Source organism: Kogia breviceps, chromosome 5 (genome assembly GCF_026419965.1).
Source record: "Kogia breviceps isolate mKogBre1 chromosome 5, mKogBre1 haplotype 1, whole genome shotgun sequence".
In the NCBI taxonomy this organism is placed as follows: domain Eukaryota; kingdom Metazoa; phylum Chordata; class Mammalia; order Artiodactyla; family Physeteridae; genus Kogia; species Kogia breviceps.
In genome coordinates, this window is record NC_081314.1 from 53,776,874 (window position 1) to 53,801,290 (window position 24,417).

The 24,417-nt window shown below is 42.3% G+C and overlaps 1 protein-coding gene and 1 long non-coding RNA gene across 2 annotated transcripts; both read left to right on the forward strand.

Annotated features, from left to right (window-relative positions):
- The first annotated feature begins 169 nt into the window (after window positions 1-169).
- LRRIQ4 (leucine rich repeats and IQ motif containing 4) lies at window positions 170-20,034 on the forward strand. Its single transcript, XM_059063912.2, is given in 7 exon segments — window positions 170-898; window positions 901-1,173; window positions 6,140-6,313; window positions 7,743-7,881; window positions 8,913-9,108; window positions 17,564-17,696; window positions 20,023-20,034. Coding segments are annotated over 7 exon segments (1,656 nt in total).
- LOC136794323 (uncharacterized) lies at window positions 13,146-14,587 on the forward strand. The gene is made up of 2 exons (XR_010840927.1): window positions 13,146-13,552; window positions 14,447-14,587. It is a non-coding gene; the product is annotated as an uncharacterized lncRNA (long non-coding RNA).
- Window positions 20,035-24,417: the final 4,383 nt, after the last annotated feature.

A 24,417-nucleotide genomic window follows, 5' to 3' on the forward strand; every position in this document is an offset into this window, starting at 1 on the left:
TGAAACACAAAAACCTACATTTTATGTTGTGTCGTAGTGAGCACTAAATTTAATCAACTAAATTTTATTTCTCTTAAGGATACCAAATCTGGTGGCAAGTAAACTGATATTTTTTTCTTTCTTTTCACAACATTTCAGATTTTGAATATTTGAACTTTCCATCAGAATAATGTCAAATGACAGCACAAAATCAGAACATTCATCTAGAATTCATCAGAAAAATGATCCACAACAGGTCTCTGATAAAACATTTTTCATTGACGTTTCTAATCAGAGCTTGCTTACCATTCCAGCGGAGATTTTAGGCTTACGAGAATTAGAGGAAGTGCATCTGGAAAACAACAAGATTGCAGAAATCCCCAAGGATATTCAGCATTTAAGGAATGTCAGGATCCTCTACCTGAACAAGAACAAGCTGAAGAATCTGTGCCCCGAGCTGGGGAAGCTGAGCAACCTGGAGGGCTTGGACCTGACCTCCTCCCTTCGGGTCCTCAGCGGCATCCGCAAGTTGCGTGAGCTTCGTCTCTACCGCACGGACCTGGCGGAGATCCCCATCCTCGTCTGTAAACACCTTCACCACCTCGAGCTGCTCGGACTGGCTGGAAACCACCTGAAATCTCTGCCCAAGGAAATGGTGAACCAGACCAAACTGAGGGAGATCCGCCTGAAGCAAAACCAATTTGAAGTTTTCCCTCTGGAGCTGTGTGGTCTCTACAACCTGGAGATCATCGACCCGGATGAGAACAAGCTAAGTGTCATCCCAGAAGAGACTGGGAACCTGGCGAAGCTGAAGAAGTTCTACGTGGCCTACCACAGCCTGCCTGTTCCCCCGGAGTCGCTGTGCCAGTGCTTCAACCTGTCGGTGCTGGATTTATCCCACAATCGCCTCCACTCCATCTCCCGCACACCCTGGCCCAGCTCTCGCAGGTGACGGAGATTGGGCTGAGCGGGAACCACCTGGAGAAGGTGCCGCACCTCCTTTGCAGATGGACCTTGCTGCACCTGCTCTACCTGCACAACACCGGCCTGCGGGTGCTGTGCCGCCCCTTCTGACGCCTGGTTAACCTGCACTTCCTCGATCTCAGCCAGAACCATCTGGAACACTGTCCGTTGCAGATCTGTGAGCTGCAGAACCTGGAAATCCTGGCGCTGGATGATAATAAAATATGCCAGGTACCGATCCCCTTCCTGGCTGTCACTATGCTCCCACCAAGGGCCCTTCCGGCCCTAAATTGGTGTAGTTCTTTGTCTAAACATCAGGAAATTCGAACTGAGTTTATGAGTGAAAATCCGGGGTTAACAGATTTATCCAACAGGGTCACCATTTATGTTACTTTTCCCCCCGAATAGCAATAGTGATCATAAATGGTAGCTGATGTTTACTTACAATACGTATGTGCCAGTCACTGGGCTAAATGTTTTACATGTATTGATATTATCCCATTTAATCCTCACAATAACTTTTCTATGTGGGTGATATTATCCTCAATGATCTATGAGGAAAATGAGGCATGAGGAGTTTAACTAACTTGTCAAGGCCACACACCTGTACCTGAGAGAGTCAGGTTGCCAACCCACAGCACTGGTTTGCAGGGTTCATGTTCTTAACAAGACCACCTCCTAAGGGGTTTTCCTGAAACAGCAGAGTTCTCTGACACATACAACCTTAGGCCTTAATGTTCCATTCATGGGAAACTGCAAAATCAGTTTGTCCCTAGAGAAACTCTCCCACATGTATGCAGGGTGGTGTGTTCAAAAACGTTCATCATAGCATTGTTGATAATCATGATGTACGGGAGATAATCTAAATGTCAGTTGGTAGAGGAATTCGCAAGTAACTGCGGTATATTTGTAAAATGGAAAATACTACACGATAATTTAAGTGAGCTGGAGTTATACGCGCCAATGGGGATAGATCTCAAAATTGTGATGTTTATAAAAAAGTAAAACACCTAATTGCAGAATATAATATCGCATATAAATCTTTAATCACACAAAACTGCATACACAGAACGCATTTTATGGATATTTTTATATGTAATAAAAGTATAAAAATATGTACTGGAAAAAAACTCACAAAATTCCTAATAATGGTTGCCTCTTGGAAGAGGGAGGAAGTCAAGGAAATGAGGATGGGATCATAAGAACTCAATTTTAATTGCAGTATTTCATTTTGTTTATTTATTTTATTTTTTTTTTAATTAATTTTTTTAAGCCACTCCGCGACATGTGGGATCTTCCCAGACCAGGGCACGAACCCGTGTCCCCTGCATTGGCAGGCAGACTCTCAACCACTGCGCCACCAGAGAAGCCCCATTTTGTTTATTAATGAAAGGTTTGGATGGTGGGTACAGATGCTTTTTAAAAATTTTATGTTTTTATTGAAGTATAGTTGATTTACAATGTTGTTTAGTTTCAGGTGTACAGCAAAGTGATTCAGTTGTGTATATATACGTTTCTTTTTCAAATTCTTTTCCATTATAGGTTATTACAAGATATTGAATATATCTTTATTATTTTTTTTCATATTTGAAAATTTAAAAGAACAGAGTTCTGTTAAAAGCAAGAGACAACTGTAGAGAGAGAGAAAGGGAGGTTTGGAAATCAACAACAGTAACCAAATATTAGGTCTGTTTTTCCTAGCCGTGAACACCACTCTCATGTACTTCATACATACATTATAAAAGTCCTAGTCCTAAAGTTGTTTTTTGTTCTTTTTTTTTGTGGTACACGGGCCTCACTGTTGTAGCCTCCCCCGTTGCGGAGCACAGGCTCCGGACGCGCAGGCTCAGCGGCCATGGCTCACGGGCCCAGCCGCTCCGCGGCATGTGGGATCTTCCCGGACCGGGGCACGAACCCATGTCCCCTGCATCGGCAGGCGGGCTCTCAACCACTGCGCCACCAGGGGAGCCCTTTTTGTTCTTTTTTAATCTTTTACTCGACTTTCAATCTCTAGAACTTTGGGGGGTTTTTTTGTTTGTTTGTTTTCCTCATTGCTAGAGAGTTTCAAAACTGCCTTTCAGGAAGTAAATATTTTGATGATGACTTTAAGATTTAGAAAGAGAATCTAGGACTTAATCTCTACTTAGGTAGCAGCCCACCTTGGAGGATTTTAGAAGTTCTATGAGAAACCCTCTCTGCCGGTCTCCCAATTCTTCTGCAGCTCATGTAAGAAATTCCTCTTATAGTGAACAAAGTCTGTCATTCCACAGTTGGAGTGAAAGGCTCAAAATATAAAGCGCCCTTGGGAAGTTCACTTAAATCCTATTAAGTCATGAGTGACACCTAACCCTTTCCTGTGAGACATTTCTAGAAATCAGGGTAGAGGAGGGAATCACACACAGATGGCTCCTTAACAAAGATTAGCCTCATCCAATACCAAGTGTTACTGCAAGTCAAACTGCACCGAAATGTGAACACGTTCAATGTTACTATGTTGAACATGAAAATCTCCATGTACCAGTGCTTATTATTCTTCAGTTCTTATGATGGTATTTCTGCCGCTTTTGTCTTCCTTTTTCAATTTCCTATTATGCCTCCAGCAACCTCCCAATGCATTTCTCTCCTTAATGACACGTTGCCTTTAAGCCAACGCCTTATCTCTCACGCCCCAAAATTTATCTCATGGGCTTCTGGCGCTAGAAGCCTGGCCAGTAGGCAAAAATTGCTAACTTTCAGTGTGTTATCTAGATGGATTTATTTGTATGGTACATTTCTATTGTTGACTGAAAGAAGACGGACAACCTAAAAGTTGAGAATTATGTATTATTTGGTGGACAAAACTGAGGACTTAAGCGAGGGACACAGCCTCTCAGCTAGCTCAGAGGGACTGCTCCCCAGAGGGAAGGGAGGAGCCGGGATATATAGGACTTTTTGCAACAAAGATCAGGTAGTTGGAACTTCAAAAGATTACTGTTAATTAAAGGAAACCAAATTCTCAAGTTAAGGAATTTAGCGCTTTTCTGTGTATGGGAAGATGGAAGAGTCTGGGCTCCCTGAAATCCTTCCCTTGATATGCGCCTCAGCTATCTAGGGCCAGTATCCTGTGCTTTCTCATCCTGAGTCTCCTCAGGGTGCACCTTGGAGGGTGACTGCAGTGGCTGAGGGCTTGGGAGTGGGCAGCCCATCTGTCGCCATCCTGAGTTCCCTCAGGGCTCACTGTCAGGTGGCTGCAACATCTTTTGTTTACTGATTTGGCTGGTAACATTTTTCATTCACTCTATTAAGGGGGAAAATTCAACCTCAGAATGGCTACAGCTCAATTATAGTGTCAGCAATAATTGTTCTCATTTGAAGCTCTGCAGGTTTTCTGTACATCCAAATTTACTTACACTATACTTTAATATGACTATGATGGGATTATTAGATCTTAAATATCCTGGGGAAAAAAGTCTTTAAAATTCAGTGGGCTTTTGGAAAAGAAAAGCAAAACCTATGAACTAAGTAAACAGCAATAAGAGTGAAATGACTAGGTTATAATGAAGTGTTAGATTGAAAACTCTTTCCTCATTATTTTGGACTGCACTGAATGCAGATGCTTCCCATTGAAGGGATCTAAGGGCCTAATGAAGAATTTTGAAATAGCCAAGAAGGAAAGCTTAAACATCAGTTTCTCTGGAGGTTGACTTGTTCTAAGTTTTCTTTTTTTTAATGTTAATAAATAAATAAAACTGTAAACAGTTTACAACTTTTTAAGAAAATGAACCCTCACACTACACAATAAAGAGAGAAGTGGCTTATGGCAGATTCCAAGTGTATGAGACTTTTGCCTGTAGGTCAAAAGAAAGCCCACTATAGAGATAATCTAGTCACTAATTATTTACCTATTCCACCCATCTAGAGAGAGATTGGGCTGAGGCAAACTCTATTAACCATTCTCATGAAAAGTAGAGTGGCAGATTAGGGAATGGGGGTAGGAAAGCCCAAAGGCTGAAGCAAGGACCTGTGAGGAAGGATTTCCCAGGGAACTATACTTCAAAATGAGTTAAGAAGCTATTAAGACACAGAGTTGGGACTTTTTTCCTACAAGAAAATAGGTATTTCTGTAACATAAGCAATAGGGTGATTGTGTCACATATTTTAAGAATGAGATTTCTCCAAGTGGTTCCAGAGGGTCAGAAAGAGGCCAATAGGTGGATGTATTAGTGACACAGATTTTGGCTTGACAGGAGAAGGAAATTTGATAAGTAGTGGCCTTCATCCAATGAGCTTTTCATCCCAGGAGGTGGTGTTTAAATATGGGCTGGATGGCTAGCTATGGAACATATTCAACCACCATATTAGAGGGTTAGAATAGAGAGACCTTTTTAAGGCCTCCAACTCTGAAAGTCTGGGAGTGGGAGTCTGTGAAATGTCTGCCTAATACTAGGACAGATAGCCTTGGGATTCACTGGAGGGCAGAAGATATCATTGTAATTCATTGTTTCCTTCCAACTGAGATTTTAGCTAAAGTTTCAGAATTGCTGAGCTAAAGCCTTTAAGGGTGAGAGGTCATGTCACTAAATTGATCAGTTCCAGTAACAGAATTAATTATGAATATTATAGTTGCAATATTACACTAATAAGCTTAGTACTTTTTCTTTCAGTAGAGTCAAGCATTTGATACACTACAGCTTAAAAATTTGCCATAAAGTAGGTTAAAAATTGCTCTAATTTTATCCAGCACATAAAAGTAAAGAGCAGAGAGGCTGGGGGAAAAGTAGAAAACTCCAGACTTTAGATCTATGACTATGAATACTACATATGCAAACATATGGGCTAACTTTTCATCAGTAGGAGATGCTAAATTGCTCTACTTATTTTTTTTTTTTTTTTTTTTTTTTTTTTTTTTTTTTTTTTTTTTTTTTTTGCGGGCCTCTCACTGCTGTGGCCTCTCCCATTGCGGGGCACAGGCTCCGGACGCGCAGGCCTAGCGGCCATGGCTCACGGGCTTACTTGCTCCGCGGCATGTGGGATCTTCCCGGACCAGGGCACGAACCCGTGTCCCCTGCATCGGCAGGCGGATTCTTAACCACTGCGCCACCAGGGAAGCCCTCTACTTATTTTTTAAACATTCTGCCTCAAAACTAAAAGCCCAATTTATTTTCTTACTGTTAAAAATAATCTTGACTTGAAACTTATCTTTTTGGAATACTTCCAGTTACCTTCAGACTTTGGTTTACTTTCAAAACTGAAGATTCTTGGACTAACTGGAAATCAGTTTTCTTCCTTTCCAGAAGAAATCCTTTCTTTAGAGTCTTTAGAGAAATTATACATTGGCCAAGATCAGGGAGCCAAGCTTACCCGTATGCCAGAATGCATTAGGAAACTACAGGTAAGCCTCCCCAAACGAGCAGGCAAAGAATTATATGCCCTGATTCCTTAAATTGGCTGATATTGAGAAGACATGGTGTTGTTCTCACAGGTTGCATGTGGAATCATCCATACAAGATTCCTAGCTCCCAGCAAGCAGTCACTGTTACACTTTGAGGCTTCCACTGTCTTCCTGAACAGCGCCGGGATCCATACTCCAAGAACATTTTATTGTAATTGCTCTTGGATATGTCAAGCCATACTTGTTTCTACTGTGTGGTTTGGCATGTTTTATTTGCAGAAACTGAGCCATACCACTTTCCAATTAATTTCCACTTTTTAAAAATATTCCCTGAAAATTATACTATTTTGAAGTTAAGGTATCATACAGATGACATGGCTGGGAGTCTGCATTTTGGATGGGACAGTCTGATTTCCCTCCCTGCATGGTGGAAGGCATATCATGGTGTACTTAACTGTTGCACCAGGTTCATGCTGAAGATGGGTCCACAGCACTATGCTAAATCCTAGCAAAGCAACAAGATGACATCATTCAAAGTAGCCATACCAGTGTGTCTTTATGTATGTGTACTTTAAAGAATTTTTTTTCATGTTCCTAGTGCTACACTTTAATAATGATAAAGTAGGTGTAAGCCACTACATAACTCCCAGTCATGGAACTGAGCAATGGCATGTACAGAACAGGTACTTCTCACCTATTCCGAATTCTCTATTCCTTTGCCCTGTGTTCATAGAACTCCTTTCATCAACTTGCTCCTTGTACATGTCACGCCACACTCTCCAAAATCTTAGGGCGAAATGCAAACATTAAAAGCTTGCCCAGTGAATCTGAAAATAGTTAACCTATTCTCTGTACATTTTGGCTACATCCACTTGGGCAACGTTGCACTGATGTTTGTGGCAATTGCAGTTCTGTAGCAACTGCCACAGAGAATTAGCTGTTGGAAGGGAGAAAATGATATTTGTAGTTAAATGATCCAAACTGTTTTTCCATAAAGTTCTCCTGAAACAAATAAACACTAGATTCCCATGTTCTCTTTTCCATGCATACATGGGAACCGCAACTGATGGCTTAACTCAAAAATAATTGTAGTTTTTGATGATGATTCTTTAAATGTGTTTTTCCCTTTAATCCAATGCATAATATCCCCATTGAAAGAACATGGAGGGACTTCCCTGGTGGTCCAGTGGGTAAGACTCTTTAACTCCCAGTGCAGGGAGCCCAGGTTCGATCCCTGGTCGGGGAACTAGATCCTGCATGCGTGCTGAAACTAGGAGTCCGCATGCAGCAACTAAGACCCAGAACAGCCTAAGTAAATAAATATTAAAAGAAAAAAAAGAAAGAACATGGGAACTCACAGGTGACTCTGTTTACCATAATTCTTTTATCAATGTAAGGATCATTATGGTATACTCTCACGTTATTTCAGAGTCTTAAAGAGACGTATGTAGAGAACAATTATCTCGAGTACCTGCCTGTATCCTTGGGATCAATGCCCAACTTGGAAATTCTTGATTGCCTCTGCAATCTGATTAAGCAACTTCCAGATGCCATTTGCCAAGCACAAGGTGAGGAATCTTTGTAGGTCCACAGCCCAGTGGAGTTTGAGGCCAGCATGTCCTGTGATTGAAGGCTTCCTTGCCCTACTAAAGATCAGTCTCAGTGATGAGAGCTTAGACCTACCCCATCATCTCATTTCAGAGCTTCCTAGTGGTGTGGGGAAGGCCAGGTGCCAGGTTAGTACAGCTAAGAGCCTCACAAAGGCAATTAGATTGTTTATTAAGAATTGAAAAGAAAATAGCAACTGCTAAGAAAGTTAGCATTCATCTGTATAGTCATTATGCCATGAACAAGAATTTACTGAATATCTACTACCTGCCAGAATTTGGAGCTGGGGGTCCTGTATTAAATTTGCATTAGGTCAATAAGTCACTTGAATAAAAGGAAAAGGATTGACCCAGAGTAATGAAATTAGCAAGGGGGGACTTTTGGAGCTAAATGATTGACATGAAAAATCATACATGATTCATATTTGAACATGCAAACATTTTCCACTAGGCTAAACCACTACTTGTAAATCCATCCATTCACTGAACAGGCTTTTGCTGAGATCCTACTGGAATCAAATAAAAACTTTTTTTTTGCCATAATGTGCTGAATCTTCAGGTTTATAGATGTGTTTTCAAGCTATGACTTATTCTTTAATGAAAGGAGGATGAAGGAATATGAGTGGAAGCTGTTGCCTACCCATACCCATAGGACATAGTTCAAAGATTAGCGGCAGGGGTGGGTATGAGGTACTCCTTAGTCATGCTCCTGATCATGCATTTTTATCCTCTCTTTGATCCCTGGAGGAATGGAACGTTCTCAACATTTTTTAGTATTTACTATTTTCCTGTCTCTAACACTGATTTACACTGGCTCCAACAACTCTGAGTTGTTATAAAAAAGAGAACTTGGTTTGCCTCATTAAATGTGCTGTCTTTTGTTACATGGCATAGGAGGAAACAAACATTTCAGAGTGATTGGACTAAAGAATGCATGCTTTAATGTTGCTTGTTTTTAAGACAAATTCATTATTTTAAAAAAATCATTTCAGCTTTGAAAGAATTACGGCTCGAGGACAACTTGATCACCCATCTTCCAGAGAATCTGGATAGTCTAGCGAATCTAAAAGTTCTGACACTGATGTGCAATCCCATGGAAGAACCGCCAATGATAGTGGGTGCTGACGGCACTGAGGCTGTATGCGCGTACCTTAAAGAAAGAAGAAATATGAAGACATTGGCAACAAAGGTAAAATCGGCCAAAATTTTGTATAACATATTCACAGTTGCTTGGAGTGGGATTAGTGTTACACTATAGATTTATGAGGCTGCTCTTTACACATCTATACCTTGAGAATAGAGATTCTTATTTACTTTTATATCCCCAGGGCTAAGCGAGAAAGTTTTTAACATCATCCTAGCATTTTTTTGTCTGTTCCTTTTCTATTTGTCAGATGAGAAGCCGACAAACAGGCAAAAGAAACCAAAACTTCGAATTCCCAAACTATCTAAAACAGTTGGACTATTCACTGGAGTGAAAAGCTTATGTTAACAAAGTCAGTAAGATGAGGCTGAAAAATTAGAAATGAAAGCATTTATGGATCAGAGGTCTAGAGACCAGAGTTCTGCTCTGCCCCTAACTTGGCATCAAAGGGCTAAGAGCCTTGTCACTCTCTTCCTTGCCCACCAAGCCCATGGAAACATAAGGATATCCCAGACAGCCCAGGAACGTGTCCACTTCAGTCAGTATCCAGTATTCTTCATTCAATTGGTCCAAACCCCCATCATCTCAAACCCAGATGACTGCATTAGCGCTCCAACTAGTGTCCCTACTTCCTCCCCTGCTTCCCCTGTGATACATCTTCCACTCAGCAGTCAGACCTACGCTGTTAAAACCTAGGTCAGATCTTGCCATGCCTCTGCTGAAGTGGACAACTCTCCATTTTACCTGAAATGAGAGTTAGTCTTTGGTCTGTAAGACCCTTTATCAATGGCCCTCAATCATATAAGACCTAACATCCTCCCTTTCCTGGTAAATATTGTGTGATACCTCCTTTACGCTTCTGAAGTTAAACTCATAGATAATATAAGCTATGGGGGCTTCCCTGGTGGCGCGGTGGTTGAGAGTCCGCCTGCCGATGCAGGGGACACGGGTTCGTGCCCCGGTCCGGGAGGATCCCACGTGCCGCGGAGCGGCTGGGCCCGTGAGCCATGGCCGCTGAGCCTGCGCGTCCGGAGTCTGTGCTCCGCAACGGGAGAGGCCACAACAGTGAGAGGCCCGCAAAAAAAAAAAAAATAAAATAAAATAAAATAAAATAAAATAAAATATATATATATATATATATATATATATATATATATATATATATAAGCTACCACAAACATAATTTTAGTAAATCAAAATAATGCCCGAGCTGCAACATAAAGGAAAAAAGTTTATATTAAAATATTAATTTTAATATGTATATACTCAGGAATGACTACACTGGAAGAATTAAAATAATATTTGGGGGATACTTCCTAAAAGCATTTTGAAAAGCCATGCACCCTCTTGCACATTTTAAAACTGATATTTAACCTTTTTTGCCACTAAGTTTAAAGCATTGCAAAGGATTTACTTCCCAGTGAATTTTACATACTGACATCTTAAAATAGAGTTGTTAGATCAGTATTTTAAATGTATCCAATGGAATCTAAGTACCATTATGATTTGATATGTCAGTAAACATTAATTTACAAAATACTTAATTAAACAAGTTCTTATCTTACATGCAAAAATTTTATGTCATTTCTTTTTCTTCTTGAACGTGTATTTCCATTCCACTTTCCCCTCAGAATTAACCTTAGTGTGTGTGTGTGTGTGTGTATGTCATTTATGGATCACCTCATACTTCTAGGCTACAAAAATATTTATATAAATTAAAATTTTAAATTAAAAATTTTTTCTATGATCACAGTGTTGTAATGTTCTGGACTGAGTCTTAGTGCAATTAGTAGCAGTATAAAATTGACCAAAACAATATAAAATCTATTATAAATTTTGATATTTAATTATTTGACTTACAGGATTTTTGGAAAGACTTTTTCACATAGTTTATAATCCTTGCATAAATATTAATTATTGCTAGAATGAGATAAAGTTTGGCATCAGTTCCATTCCTATTTTTTATTTTACAGATGAGAAACCCTCGTTTAAATTCTTAAGTTGACAAGAATGGAAAAAGGTGGTTTTCTTGCCTATATTGTTGACAGGCCCTCACATATCTCTGAACTTCTTCCAGATATATCTCAAAAAATAGATAGCAGGCTCTAAACTGACAAATTAACTTCAATTTTCTTGAAGGCAAAGAGCTGGAAACCATCTGACTTATAAAAGGATTGGTTACCCAGTCTTTAGAGCCAACATCAATATTATTATTATTTTTTAATACATTTTTAATTTATTTATTTTTGGCTGCGTTGGGTCTTCGTTGCTGCACGCAGGCTTTTCTCTAGTTGCGGCGAGCAGGGGCTACTCTTCGTCACGGTGCGCGGGCTTCTCATTGCGGTGACTTCTCTTGTTGAGGAGCATGGGCTCTAGGCGCACGGGCTTCAGTAGTTGCAGCACAGGGGCTCAGTTGTTGTGGCTCGTGGGCTTAGAGCACAGGCTCAGTAGTTGTGGAGCACGGGCTTAGTTGCTCCACCGCATGTGGGATCTTCCCGGACCAGGGCTCGAACCTGTGTCCCCTGCATTGGCAGGCGGATTCTTAACCACTGTGCCACCAGGGAAGTCCTACTATGTTTAATTATCTCTTTTTTTGGTGTCCTAGAGGTTTTTGGAGTCCAGGGCAACCCCCCTGGTCATATTCAGGTAGATGAGAGGCTGCCAGAGGGGCAGTTGTGAAGGGGCAGCTACAATTAGAGGATCAGCAGTTGTGTTCCTTGGCAGATACATTTCAGGGAGGGGTACGGATGGAAGCTGAAGCTCTGGAAATGAGTTGCTTCCAACCTATCTAAGCCTGCACACTCTTGGAAAGTCTTTGTGGACCGGGGTGCATGTCACAAAATAGAGGTCTGTTCAATCTTAACACACAAAAAGCCTTGTAAATTTCCAGAATCCCCCCTCCTGGGCAATACTGTTCCCCTGGAAAATCACCACCTTAACTGATCTGCTGTTTCCACTCTGCATCTCATCCTTCCCATTTTCACTTTACTTCAGTCACAAATGGGGTCCCTGGTGTTTTTTCAAGGCCCATGCGTGCTCCTGCTTCAGAGCCTTAACACTGGCTCCTGCCTCTGCCCAGAGGTGTTTTCCCCAGATGTGGACAAGACCGGCCCTCACTTAGTTCAGCCTCTGCTCGAATATCCACATATCTGCCCTTCATCCACCTTATATAAAACAGCATACCTCCACCCACCTCATTCATTCAACAAATATTTACTGAGCTGCTACTATGTACCAGGCACTGGAAATACATTCACTGAACAAAATGGACAAATATTTCTGTCCTCATATTGCTTAAAGCCTACTGTGACAGGAATAAGAACATGAAATATAAAACATAAAATTGTATACTACGTTAGAAAGTGATTAATTGGTATTGGAAAAAAGCTCAAGCTAAGGGGAACTGAGATTGCCAGAAGTAGTGTGTGGGTGAGTGCGTGTTATAGGGGTTTCAATTGTTTTTTTTTTTGGTCCAAACATTTATTTAGGCAGGAAACACTGGGGAGATCAGACTGCTGTCCATCCTACTGGACTACTAAAGTAGCCACTTACTATATTTAATCTCTGTTCTTTCGTCTGATCTTACTTCAGTTAGCTTTTTTTTTTAATTTTTATTTTATATTGGAGCATAGTTGACTAACAATGTTGTGTTAGTTTCGGGTCTACAGCAAAGTGATTCAGTTATACATATACATGTATCTGTTCTTTTTCAAATTCTTTTCCCATTTAGGTTATTATAGAATATTGAGCAGAGTTCCCTGTGCTATACAGTAGGTCCTTGTTGGTTATCCATTTAAAATATAGTAGTGTGGGGCTTCCCTGGTGGCGCAGTGGTTGAGAATCCGCCTGCCGATGCAGGGGACACGGGTTCGTGCCCCGGTCCGGGAGGATCCCACATGCCGCGGAGCGGCTGGGCCCGTGAGCCATGGCCGCTGAGCCTGTGCTCCGCAACGGGAGCGGCCACAACAGTGAGAGGCCCACGTACTGCAAAAAAATAAATAAATAAATATAGTAGTGTGTACATGTCAATCTCAAGCTCCCAATCTATCCCTCCCCTGCCACCCTTCCCCCCGGTTGTGGGGCGCGGCAAAGCGTTGCCGCAAAGCAGGGTAGAAAAAGCTGAGTCATCCATCCTGTAGCCAGTGCGCATGCGTTGAGATATGCTAACAAGGTTTTAGAGCAGTAACCAGTCCGAAGGCGACGTGTAATTATGCCTTCGATATGAACCAATCAGAGACTTGCACAGTATCCCGAATCTTATATAGGCAGCTGCCGTTAAGGCTGCGGCGTCTTCCTTCCATCTTTCCTTAACCAAGCTGTACTCCAATAAAGTGTGATACGAGAAGAATCTAGCGTGTGGCGACTGTTATTCTGCTGGTCAGACGCAGCTCGCCATAAGTGGTGCCGAAACCCGGGAATCGTTGCACCTCGCATGGAGGACCGATTCAGAACTCGACACACGGAGTGAACCGTCGGAGTGAACCGTCGGTGAGTAGTCCAGTCAGGTAAATTTTCGCTTTCACTTTTGTTCCTTTTGTTGTCCTCGCGTTCTTCCTTTGTGTGTTGTCGGCGTGGCCGAGTGCGCACCCCTGGTCGGTAAACAGTTCGAGTGTTCTCCAGCTGCTTTCAGTAGGAATCGGCGGTATGGGGAATAGCTCATCTGCCGAAACTGCCATTGAGTTTCATGAACCCATTCAAGCATTATTGAGAGATTGGGGACTTAAGCTGTCACAGAAAGCCATAAGCAAGTTATTACAAGATATTGATGGCGCTGCACCCTGGTTTGCAGTGTCTGGCAGCTTGACTGTTCCATCATGGGAAAAACTCGGCAGAGATCTAACTGAGCACAGTAAGCTGGGAGAGCTTTCTCGGTGCACCCTCCCGTTGTGGAGGTTGATACACTCGTGTCTCAAAGGGGGAGGATGTGAGGATATAATTCAAAGGGGACGCAAGGCTCTTAGTATGTGTCAAGATAGTGCGTCAGAAGGCGAAAATGTAGGGACTACTGTAAATAGGCCTAAAAATCCAAGAAGAAGAAAAGAAAAACAAGCAGAAAAACAAGGGCCGGCGCCAAGATTGTATCCGCTCTTAGATGAGTTTAAACCTTTACATTTACCTCAGGAAGAATTGAATCCCAAAGAAGAGGCAGCTTTAGAAGAGGCAGCTGCAGAGTATGAACGGGGACAGTATGGGAGTTCCCCGTGTGCTCGTCAGCCATTATATGCCCCCGCTGCGGCACGAGCTTCCGCGCTTGTACAGACCCCTGCTTCAGCCGCTAAAGAATATAGTACAGTGATGTGGAAAGATGTGTTATCCAACCAATGGAAAGGCCCGGATCGCGTTATTGCTCGATCCAGGGGATCTCTTTGTGTTTCTCCACAGGATCAGGACCCGATTTGGGTGCCGTCAAGATTGACACGGAGCGTGGAAGAGAAACTCGAAAGGGATGCCGAGTGTCGCACGGATGATGCAACAATGGATGATCATGCACTCAATAAAAGCAGAGTGATCGGAAGATTCAAATATTGCGGCTTAATGCTACCAAACTGGAGCCAGTTACTTTCGGGGACTTTACCTCTTGGCTCTCCTCTGCTTTCTCCTTTTTCAAAGAGTGGGTGGGAGTAGCTACGTTTGCAGCCTGCTGCCTGTTTGGGATTGTGCTATGTCTCTGGTTGGTCTGTCGAATTCGTATCCGAGCGCGTCGAGATAAGGTTCTGCTCACTCAGGCGCTTTTGGCTATCGGTGAAGGTGATTCCCCTGCTGCCTGGCTCTCTGCCCTGAATAATCCCAGATGACTGCCCTTGCACGGAGAGGCCTTGCTGCCATTGCACCTCCATAGGGAGCTCTGTTTTAGGTCTCGACAGCCCTTGCACCCTGCCGCCCTATGATGGCATTGCACGCAGGAGGGTGTCGTAGATGTGCCATCGACAGCCCTTGCACCCTGCCGCCCTATGATGGCATTGCACGCAGGAGGGTGTCATGGATGTGCCAGTGGAAAACTGCCGTTGAACCGTGAGCACACCATGGTGTGAGCATGTGTACCGGCAAAACTTCACTGTGCTACAGTAAATAAATAAGGGGGAGATGTGGGGCGCGGCAAAGCGTTGCCGCAAAGCAGGGTAGAAAAAGCTGAGTCATCCATCCTGTAGCCAGTGCGCATGCGTTGAGATATGCTAACAAGGTTTTAGAGCAGTAACCAGTCCGAAGGCGACGTGTAATTATGCCTTCGATATGAACCAATCAGAGACTTGCACAGTATCCCGAATCTTATATAGGCAGCTGCCGTTAAGGCTGCGGCGTCTTCCTTCCATCTTTCCTTAACCAAGCTGTACTCCAATAAAGTGTGATACGAGAAGAATCTAGCGTGTGGCGACTGTTATTCTGCTGGTCAGACGCAGCTCGCCATACCCGGTAACCATAAATTTGGTTTTTTTTTTTTAAGGATTATTTAAATAAATAAATTTATTTATTTATTTTTGGCTATGTTGGGTTCCCATTTCTGTGCGAGGGCTTTCTCCAGTTGCGGCAAGTGGGGGCCACTCTTCATCGTGGTGCACGAGCCTCTCACTATCGCAGCCTCTCTTGTTGCGGAGCACAGGCTCCAGACGCGCAGGCTCAGTAGTTGTGGCTCATGGGCGATCTTCCCAGACCAGGGCTCAAACCCGTGTCCCTTGCATTGGCAGGCTGATTCTCAACCACTGCGCCACCAGGAAAGCCCCATAAATTTGTTTTCTAAGTCTGTGAGTCTCTTTCTGTTGTAAATAACAGAATAACATTTGTATATAACATTTGTATCTTTTTTTTTTCTTTAGATTTATAGGGGTTTCAATTTAATGAGATGGTCAGGGTAGGCCTCATTGGGAAAATGACTGTCTTAGCTCAGGCAACCATTACAATATATTATAGCTTGGGTGGCTTGAACAACAGAAACTTATTTTCTCACAGTTCTGGAGGCTAGAAGTCTGGGATGGTCCATGGTGCCAGCATGGTCAGTTTCTGGTGAGAGCTCCCTTCCTGCCTTGCAGATGGCTGCCTTCTCACCATGTCCTCACATGACAGAGAAAGAGCAAGCTTTCTGATGTCTCTTCTTATAAGAGCACTTGATTCCATCACGAGAGCCTCACCCTCATGACCTTATCTAACCTCATTACCTTCTAAGGCCCAATCTCCAAATACCACCATATTGGGCATTAAGGCTTTTCTTTTTCTTTTTTAGGTAACATCTTCACTTACAATTTTTTTTTAACATCTTTATTGGAGTATAACTGTTTTACAATGGTGTGTTAGTTTCTGCTTTACAACAAAGTGAATCAGTCATACATATACATATGTTCCCATATCTCTTCCCTCTTGCATCTCCCTCCCTCCCACCCTCCCTATACCACCCCTCTAGGTGGTCACAAAGCACCGAGCTGATCTCCCTGTGCTATGCGGCTGCTTCCCACTAGCTAGCTATTTTACATTTGGTAGTGTGTATAGGTCCATGCCACTCTCTCACTTGGTCGCAGCTTACCCTTTTCAACATGCAAATTGCGGGAGCAGGGGACACAGTTCAGTCCATAGAATGACAATTGAGCAAATTCTTGAAGAAGTGGAGGGGTGAACCATCTGAATATTAGGAAGAGTGTTCCAGGTAGAGGAAACAGTAAAGGCAAAGGCCCTGAGCTGGAGCAGTGCTTGCGTGTGTCTGAGCAGTGAGGAGGCCTGCATTGCTGGAGCAAGTGAGCAAGAGGGAGAGAGTTAAGAGATCAGGAGGGAGAGGCAGATCGGATAGGGCTTTGTAAGCCATTGCAAGGCCCTGAGTTATGGGGGGGGAGGTTGTTTGTTTGTTTGTTTTTATATAAGACGTGGATTTATTTAGAGAGATACACATTCCATGGACAGAATGCCGTCCATCTCAAAAGGTGAAAGTGACCTTGGGAGAAACACACTCCACAGACAGAGTGTGGGCCATCTCAGAAGGTGAGAGGCCAGGACTTGAGTTTTTATTCTGAGAGAAATGGGGAGCCACTGGCAGGTTCGAAGAGTCTACTAGAGAAGAGATTTCCTGAGTAGGTGCGAAGGAATAGGATCTCAAGAACAAGTAAGGGCTGCCTGTAGGTTGGAGCACAGGTAGTCCAGGAACAAGACGAAGGCAGGGTACAGGCAAACCCATTCCCCTTGCTGTGCACTGTCACCTCCGCCATCTGTCAAATTATATAGTCATGTGTTTATTGTTTATTGTCTGTTCCCCTCACTGGGATGTGAGCTCCACAAGGTCAGTGACATTGGTATTTAACTGCTGTTTCCCAAATGTCTAGAACAGTGCCTGGCACATGAAGCACCAAATACTTGAAAAATGCTTTGCCTGGATGACTGGCCAGTTGAGAAAGAGAGAAAATAAGGTTCAGAGTTCTAGTGACATTCCATTCTCCACATCTTGAAAACTACATACCAGAACAAAGAGCTGTAACCATCGCCAGTCCATTGTGATACGAGCTGATGCTGTTCTTGTTTTCGGATTCAGGCATGGTGATGTGGAATAATGGTATGCAAAGGATTTGGGAAATTTGAAGACCTGCTAAAATTGCAAAAGAAGGGAAGGAATTCTCCAAAAGATAAGAAAGGAAAGAAGGATGTAAAAGGAAAATCTGTAAAGAAAACTAAGAAACAATTCTATAAATGTATGAATTGAGGTAATGAACCCTGATGGATTAAGAAGGCAAAATCTCTAGGAATTAGATGCCTACCACACAAAAATTATTCACAGAGTTATGGTTGTATAAAAATAAAGGTTCTTTTACTGAAATGTTGATGCATAAAAATGCTGTGATGCCTGGGAATTGCTTCAGAATAATATCAGGGAGAGGGAAGTGTGGAGGATCCAAATGAAACAAGATTTGCCAAAAATTGATAATTGTAGAAGCATGTGATAGGTACATGGAGGTTCACTGTACTATCATGTCTACTTTTTTTTTTTTTTTTTTTTTTTGCGGTACGCGGGCCTCTCACTGTTGTGGCCTCTCCCGTTGCGGAGCACAGGCTCCGGACGCGCAGGCCCAGCGGCCACGGCTCACGGGCCCAGCCGCTCCACGGCATGTGGGATCCTCCCGGATCGGGGCACGAACCCGTGTCCCCTGCATTGGCAGGCGGACTCTCAACCACTGCGCCACCAGGGAAGCCCATGTCTACTTTTAAGACTTTTAATTATGAAATAATTCACAGGAGGTTCCAAAGAAATGTACAGGGAGGTCCATGCACCCTTCACCCTCCCTCAGTGTTGACATCCTACATAACTATAGTACAGTAACAAAACCAGAAAATGGACATCACTAACAGCCACAGAGCTTATTCAGATTCCATCACTTATCCGTGCACTTCTGTGTGTGTGCGTGTGCGTGTCTGTGTGTGTGTGAGTGTGTGTAGTCCAATGCAATTTTCTTACATGTAGCTTTTGTGAAGCCACCACCACAATCAAGATACAGAATTCTTCTATCACCACCAATCTACCTTGTACTATTGCTTTTAGTCACACCTACCACCTACCCCTCTTCCAATCCGTAATTTTGTTATTTCAAGAAGATCATGTAAATGGAATCACATAGTATGTAACATTTGGGGACTGGCCTTTTTATTCTGTATAATTCACTTCCAGTCCATCCAAGTAGTGCATGTATCAATAGTTCATTCCTTTCTGGTTGCTGAGTAGTACTGCATAGTTTGTTTCACCATTCACCCTTTGAAGGGTGTTGCTCTGTTTCCAGTTTTTGGCTAGTATGAATAAAGCTGCTATGAACATTTGTTCATAGGTTTTTGCGTGAGCACAGGTGTTCATGGAATTCATGGGAATGCCCAAAGAAGTGAAGAATCATTACCTAAAACATCCCCATTTATACCACTCAAGACCTCCTCACCCTGATGACTCTTTCTTTTTTTTTTTTTGGCCGCACTGTATGGCTTGTGAGATCTTAGTTTCCCGACCAGGGATTGGACCCAGGCCAACAGCAGTGAAAGCAGTGAGTCCTAACCACTGGATTGCCAGGGAATTCCCATGATGACTTTTTCTTTTAGAGTGGTATTGATTTCAAATTCTACATGTCTTTCAAGCAATGATTGCAATACGAATTATTAGTGTAGCAAGAAGAAAGCAAAACATAACTTGACTGGAGCGTATCAGAATAGAAATGTGTGAACAGACCCTTCTGCCATGCAATGAATTTCATGCTCTAGTAAGAAAAAAATAAAAAATTCTAAACATCACTTAGAGCAGCACAGAAACTTTAATGAGTTAAGTAGGTTTTATGTGGCAAATTCCATGTCAAAGAAATGCTCAGAAGTAATATGTTAATTTGTTTATTTTAGCAACAAAATATTTTACTTTATTTTAACAAGGTATTTTTTCATACTGGGTTTTGAATTTTTGACCACTTTTAATGAAGATTTGTATGTCAGTGGCCATCATTAGTGTTCATGGTTTATATCTGAGATATAAGCCAAGAGAACATAAAATGATTAACCACTGAAAGGAATATTTTCTGATAAAAATGTGAGTGGACCACATTAAGATACATGTAATGGTGAAGAGCATGAAAATGTTCCACAGTTAGTGCCTTTCACATTAGAATTTCACACACACGCGCACATACACATAAACACACACCCTTATATTTAAAATATTTAGGAAAAGAGAGGCAGAAAATTCCAGGGCAAGACAAAAGGAGATGCAGTACCAGAATCTAAGCATTTTTGTCAGGGCTTCTAAACAGTAAATGAACTAACTATATATCAAAACAAATGAAAATCCATTGAAAAGTGTCACTCTTATTTTATAAAATAGAGAATAAAGACATGCTCACATTAGATTATTATAGACAATATATATTTACAAATCTCTTGTACTGTAAATCCCACCAAACAGCCCAGAAGCTGATACTCCTTGATTTCACCGGGATTCACTCTTGTTTTTTCCTCCCCCTTAGGATGGTGTGTAGCTTAGTTGAGCCTTGAGAAGTCAGCTTACTGAAACCCACCATGGTCAAAGTGAATGCTGCTTCTGTGATCTTGGTCAAAGCCTTCTAGTTCTTCCTCCTGTGAGGCGGGGAGGACCCACCTCTTCATTCCTATTTCAGTGATCTCAGGAAGTTTGGTCACGGCACATAACAAGTGTCTAAACCATTGTCCACACTCCCGAAAAGCTGATGGCTGAAGCCTAATATCCAGCTCGGTTAACTCTTTGAGGAGCCACAGGTTTTGGCAGAAGATGGTCCATTCTGCATCACAGATGCTGTCATTATAGCTCAGGTCCAGCTTCCGCAGCCTGGCCAGGTGACCTGCCTGGGTTACCAATGCTGAAAAACAAAATCACTCTAAATGCTAAAAGCCAAGGATACTTTCTAGTGTGACCATTTCCCACTTCCAATAACACAACCCAGTAGCTCCAGGATTCGTAATGTCAGGACTGATACTTAGTAATGAAATGTTATTAGCTAGCCGTTTTTTTTTTGTTTGTTTTGTTTTTTAAATTTATTTATTTATGGCTGTGTTGGGTCTTCGTTTCTGTGTGAGGGCTTTCTCTAGTTGCGGCGAGGGGGGGCCACTCTTCATCGCGTTGTACAGGCCTCTCACTGTCGTGGCCTCTCTTGCTGCAGAGCACAGGCTCCAGATGCGCAGGCTCAGTAGTTGTGGCTCACGGGCCCAGTTGCTCCGTGGCATGTGGGATCTTCCCAGACCAGGACTCGAACCCATGTCCCCTACACTGGCAGGCAGATTCTCAACCACTGTGCCACCAGGGAAGCCCTAACTAGCAGTTTTATTCAGGGCATCTGAAATTACTCTAGTAACAAATTTCCTCTCTGCATTTCATGTACAGCTTGAAAATGGATTTTTCTTTCTCTTTCCAAATCCCATTCCAAAGAGTGTCTTTTTTGTCGAGTTCCTGCTCTCTGCTCCACTGGAGTCCCAACTCTTACTGCACACTTTTCTCTAATTAAAGGTGAAGAGTGATGGCTCACTGGCTTTAACTCAGGACCATTTCTAAACAGTTTTCTTGCTGTTTAATTATTCATTGCTTATTAATTCTTCATTCAACAGTTATTTAATTGAGCACTTTCCATGGGCAAAATATGCTTGGATAATTTCTAATTCATGGGTCAATTAGAGACTTTAATACATGGATCAAGTTTTCCTTTGAATAGCACATATCACAGTACTACCCCAAATGGCAGTTAATGATGAAGCTAAGAAAAGGAGCTAGGAGAGACAGCCAAAGCAGACAGGACATGCTTCCCTTTTTAGCCAAAAACAGGAATGGATTATAGAGATGAGATGTGTAGACTCTCAGAGTTGGAAGGGACTTTGGAGGGCTCCTCATTCAACCTGATCGATGATCAGAGAGAAATCCCTCTTACAGCTTCTCTACTGGGGACCAGCCCAACTCTGCCTGAAGTCCCTCTTCAAGGTTTTGCCCCAACAGAGGGAAGCAACTCTCAGCAGGAGGAAGCCATGCCTCTAGGCCCTATCTGACTTTCCCCACTGCCCATCTCAGCCTGCTGGGAACCTCAGCTCCTTCCTCGTGCCAACCATGCAGTGTTGGACAACAGTCAGGTCCCCTCAAATGTCCCCCCTGTAGGCCTAAACACGCCCTGGTCCTTCAATCACTCCTCACACATCATGGCTTCCACACCAAGTGGGATGCTCCATCCCCATCATTTTCATTATCCCAGTCAGGGACACTCAACAGCTGCATTTGGTCCCTAGGTGTTCCTGTCGATCGTGTCCCTTCCTATCTTTCTGTCTCGGAACATTACTCACCATGTTCTCAAGACCTAGCTAAGTGTTAAAGATAATGTGCATGCTTTTTCCCTTTAGAAAATTTTCTATTACAGACATTTTCAAACATATAAAAAATAGATGGAATAGGAGTGAGAACTCCCATGTTCCCATCAATCAGCTTCAACGCTCTTTTCATTCCACTGATCTTGGCTCATCCAGTCCCCTTTCCCTACTTTTTGTTTGTTTGTTGTTTAGTATTTTAAAGCAAATCTCAGACATTGTTTTACCTTTCCTATGCTATTTGAATTTTCCAATGATGTGAGTACTCTATTTATTATATTTTAGTATTTTAGATGCGTTATATTTTTTAAAAATCTGGGTAAGAGTATCATAGGTCATGAAAATACTATTTTTTGTAGTGGTTGTCTGGGTACAGAGTGATTGTTAAGTTTACCCTCGTGATGGCATGAGTATTGCACCATGTATATATTACTAGGCTGAAAGAAGATGAAAATTCAAAATTCTAAGTATGGTTTCTACTGAATGTGTATTGCTTTTACACCACCGTAAAGCCAAAAAGTGTGAAGTCAAACTGTTGTAAGTCAGGGACTGTCTAAAGATTTATGTCAGATGATGTAATTTTGTGTAATATCTACTCGATTATGATCCATTGATTATGTAGCTATAATTGAAAAGAGTTGTGCCTTCTGATGGCAGAAGACACAAAGTTAAAAACAGAATGTTCTTTAAAAATATTCAACATTTTTCATCTAGGAAGTATATTTATGAAATCTCATGTTGTCCCCAAATTTATTTTTTGTGGAATTTTCCTAACAACATTAGTCTGAGCAGTGGAATGTGGGGTGTGTGTGTATGTGTTTACCTAGCCATTTGGGGGATTATAGCCCCCTTTGAGAAATTTGTCTGTCTGTCTGTATGTCTGTCTATCTATCTACTAACCTGCCTATCTACTTACTGACTTATTAACTAATACTGAAAATGTGCTTTGAAGGATGCAGTGAAGAGTAAACACAATCCCTGCCCTCAAGAAGGTAACAGTCTGGGGGAAGTATCAACATTAAAAAACCACACATGTAAATACATAATTATAAATTCTGATAAAGGCTATAAGGAAGATACAGGGACTTCTAATTCAGAGAGGGGCTGTCTTAAAAGGGGACATTTACACTGAGACCTGCAGAGCTCCCCAGGAAAGACTGGAGGGTAGGGAATTCTAGAGAACAGGAAGGTCAAAGGCAGGAGAAAGCTCGGTGATACGAAGGAACAGAAAGAAGCCAACTGAGACTGGGTTCAGGGAGCAAGGGGGAGAGCCACCAGGGGGCCTGTTAGATCACATGAAGGAATCTGGATCTTACCAGAAGTGCTCCAGGCAACCACTGGCTTTTACAATAAAATTTACTTTATTTTTTTGGCCACACCGTGTGGTATGTGGGATCTCAGTTCCCCGACCAGGGATGGAACCTGCACCCCTGCAGTGGAAATGTGGAGTCTTAACCACTGGACCACCAGGGAAGTCCCCAAATTTACTTTTTAAGTAAAATGTATAGACTCTCCCCATAATAATATTAACAACTGGAATTTATTGAGCATTTACTATGAGCCAGGCACATTTCCAAGAACTTCACATGTAATAAGCCATTTAATTCTTACAACCCTAGGAGATATGATCCTATTATTCCATTTACAGACAAGGAAACTGAAGCACAGAGTTGTTAAGTTGTTCAGATGTCTGATCCCAGGTGCTTTGGAGCCAGAAAAATGTACCATACATTCCCCACCAACAGAAGAATTGGAATCAGTTTTAGGGAGTTCACAGCCCCCTGCCCAGGCCTAACTATAGACTGACTCTCTTAAGGGAGGAGCCATGGACCTCAGGTTAAGAAACGTTCATATCCTGCTACTTTTCCCCATCCAGACACATGGCCAATGAGATAAGCAGCGCTGGGGGAGAGCTGGGAGCAGTACATGGCAAGGACCAAGACCCTGTGGATCAAACAGCATAGTTGGGCTGAAAAGGAGAGCAAGAGTACCCTAAATAGAGAGTTCTTAAAACTTGCGATAAATTATATGTACTTATTTTTATTAACAGATATTAATAAATAACTACTTGTTTTTTTTTTATTAATAGAATGCCTTTATTTCATTAATAATAGCCCTGCTGGGTCCATAGGACAATTCATTTTTAAGGGAGTGTCAACAGACATAACCCTCGAGGGAAGGTCAGAGAGAAGGGCTCTGTTTTCACTGTTACCTGGGAAGCACCAGAATCCAACCACACTAGTCTTGTGCATGTATACAAAACAGAGTTAACCTAGCAGGCCTGAGACCACTATCCCTACAAAGTCCTGCTGGCAAGGTTGGCCCTCGGCTGACATCTGGGAACTTGGAATTTGGAAGTGCTGTCACCTTTCCCTAATAAGCTTATAAGGGTGGTTCCTTGTGCCTACAGTGTTTGTGTACAAATAAGATGATTTATGCTGAACACTAGCTTTTCTTCTGTGAGTCTGGAATTTTGGTATGTGCTTCGTAGAGGGTGCCTGCACGACCAAGCCCCACTAAAGACCCTGGACTTGAAGGTTCAG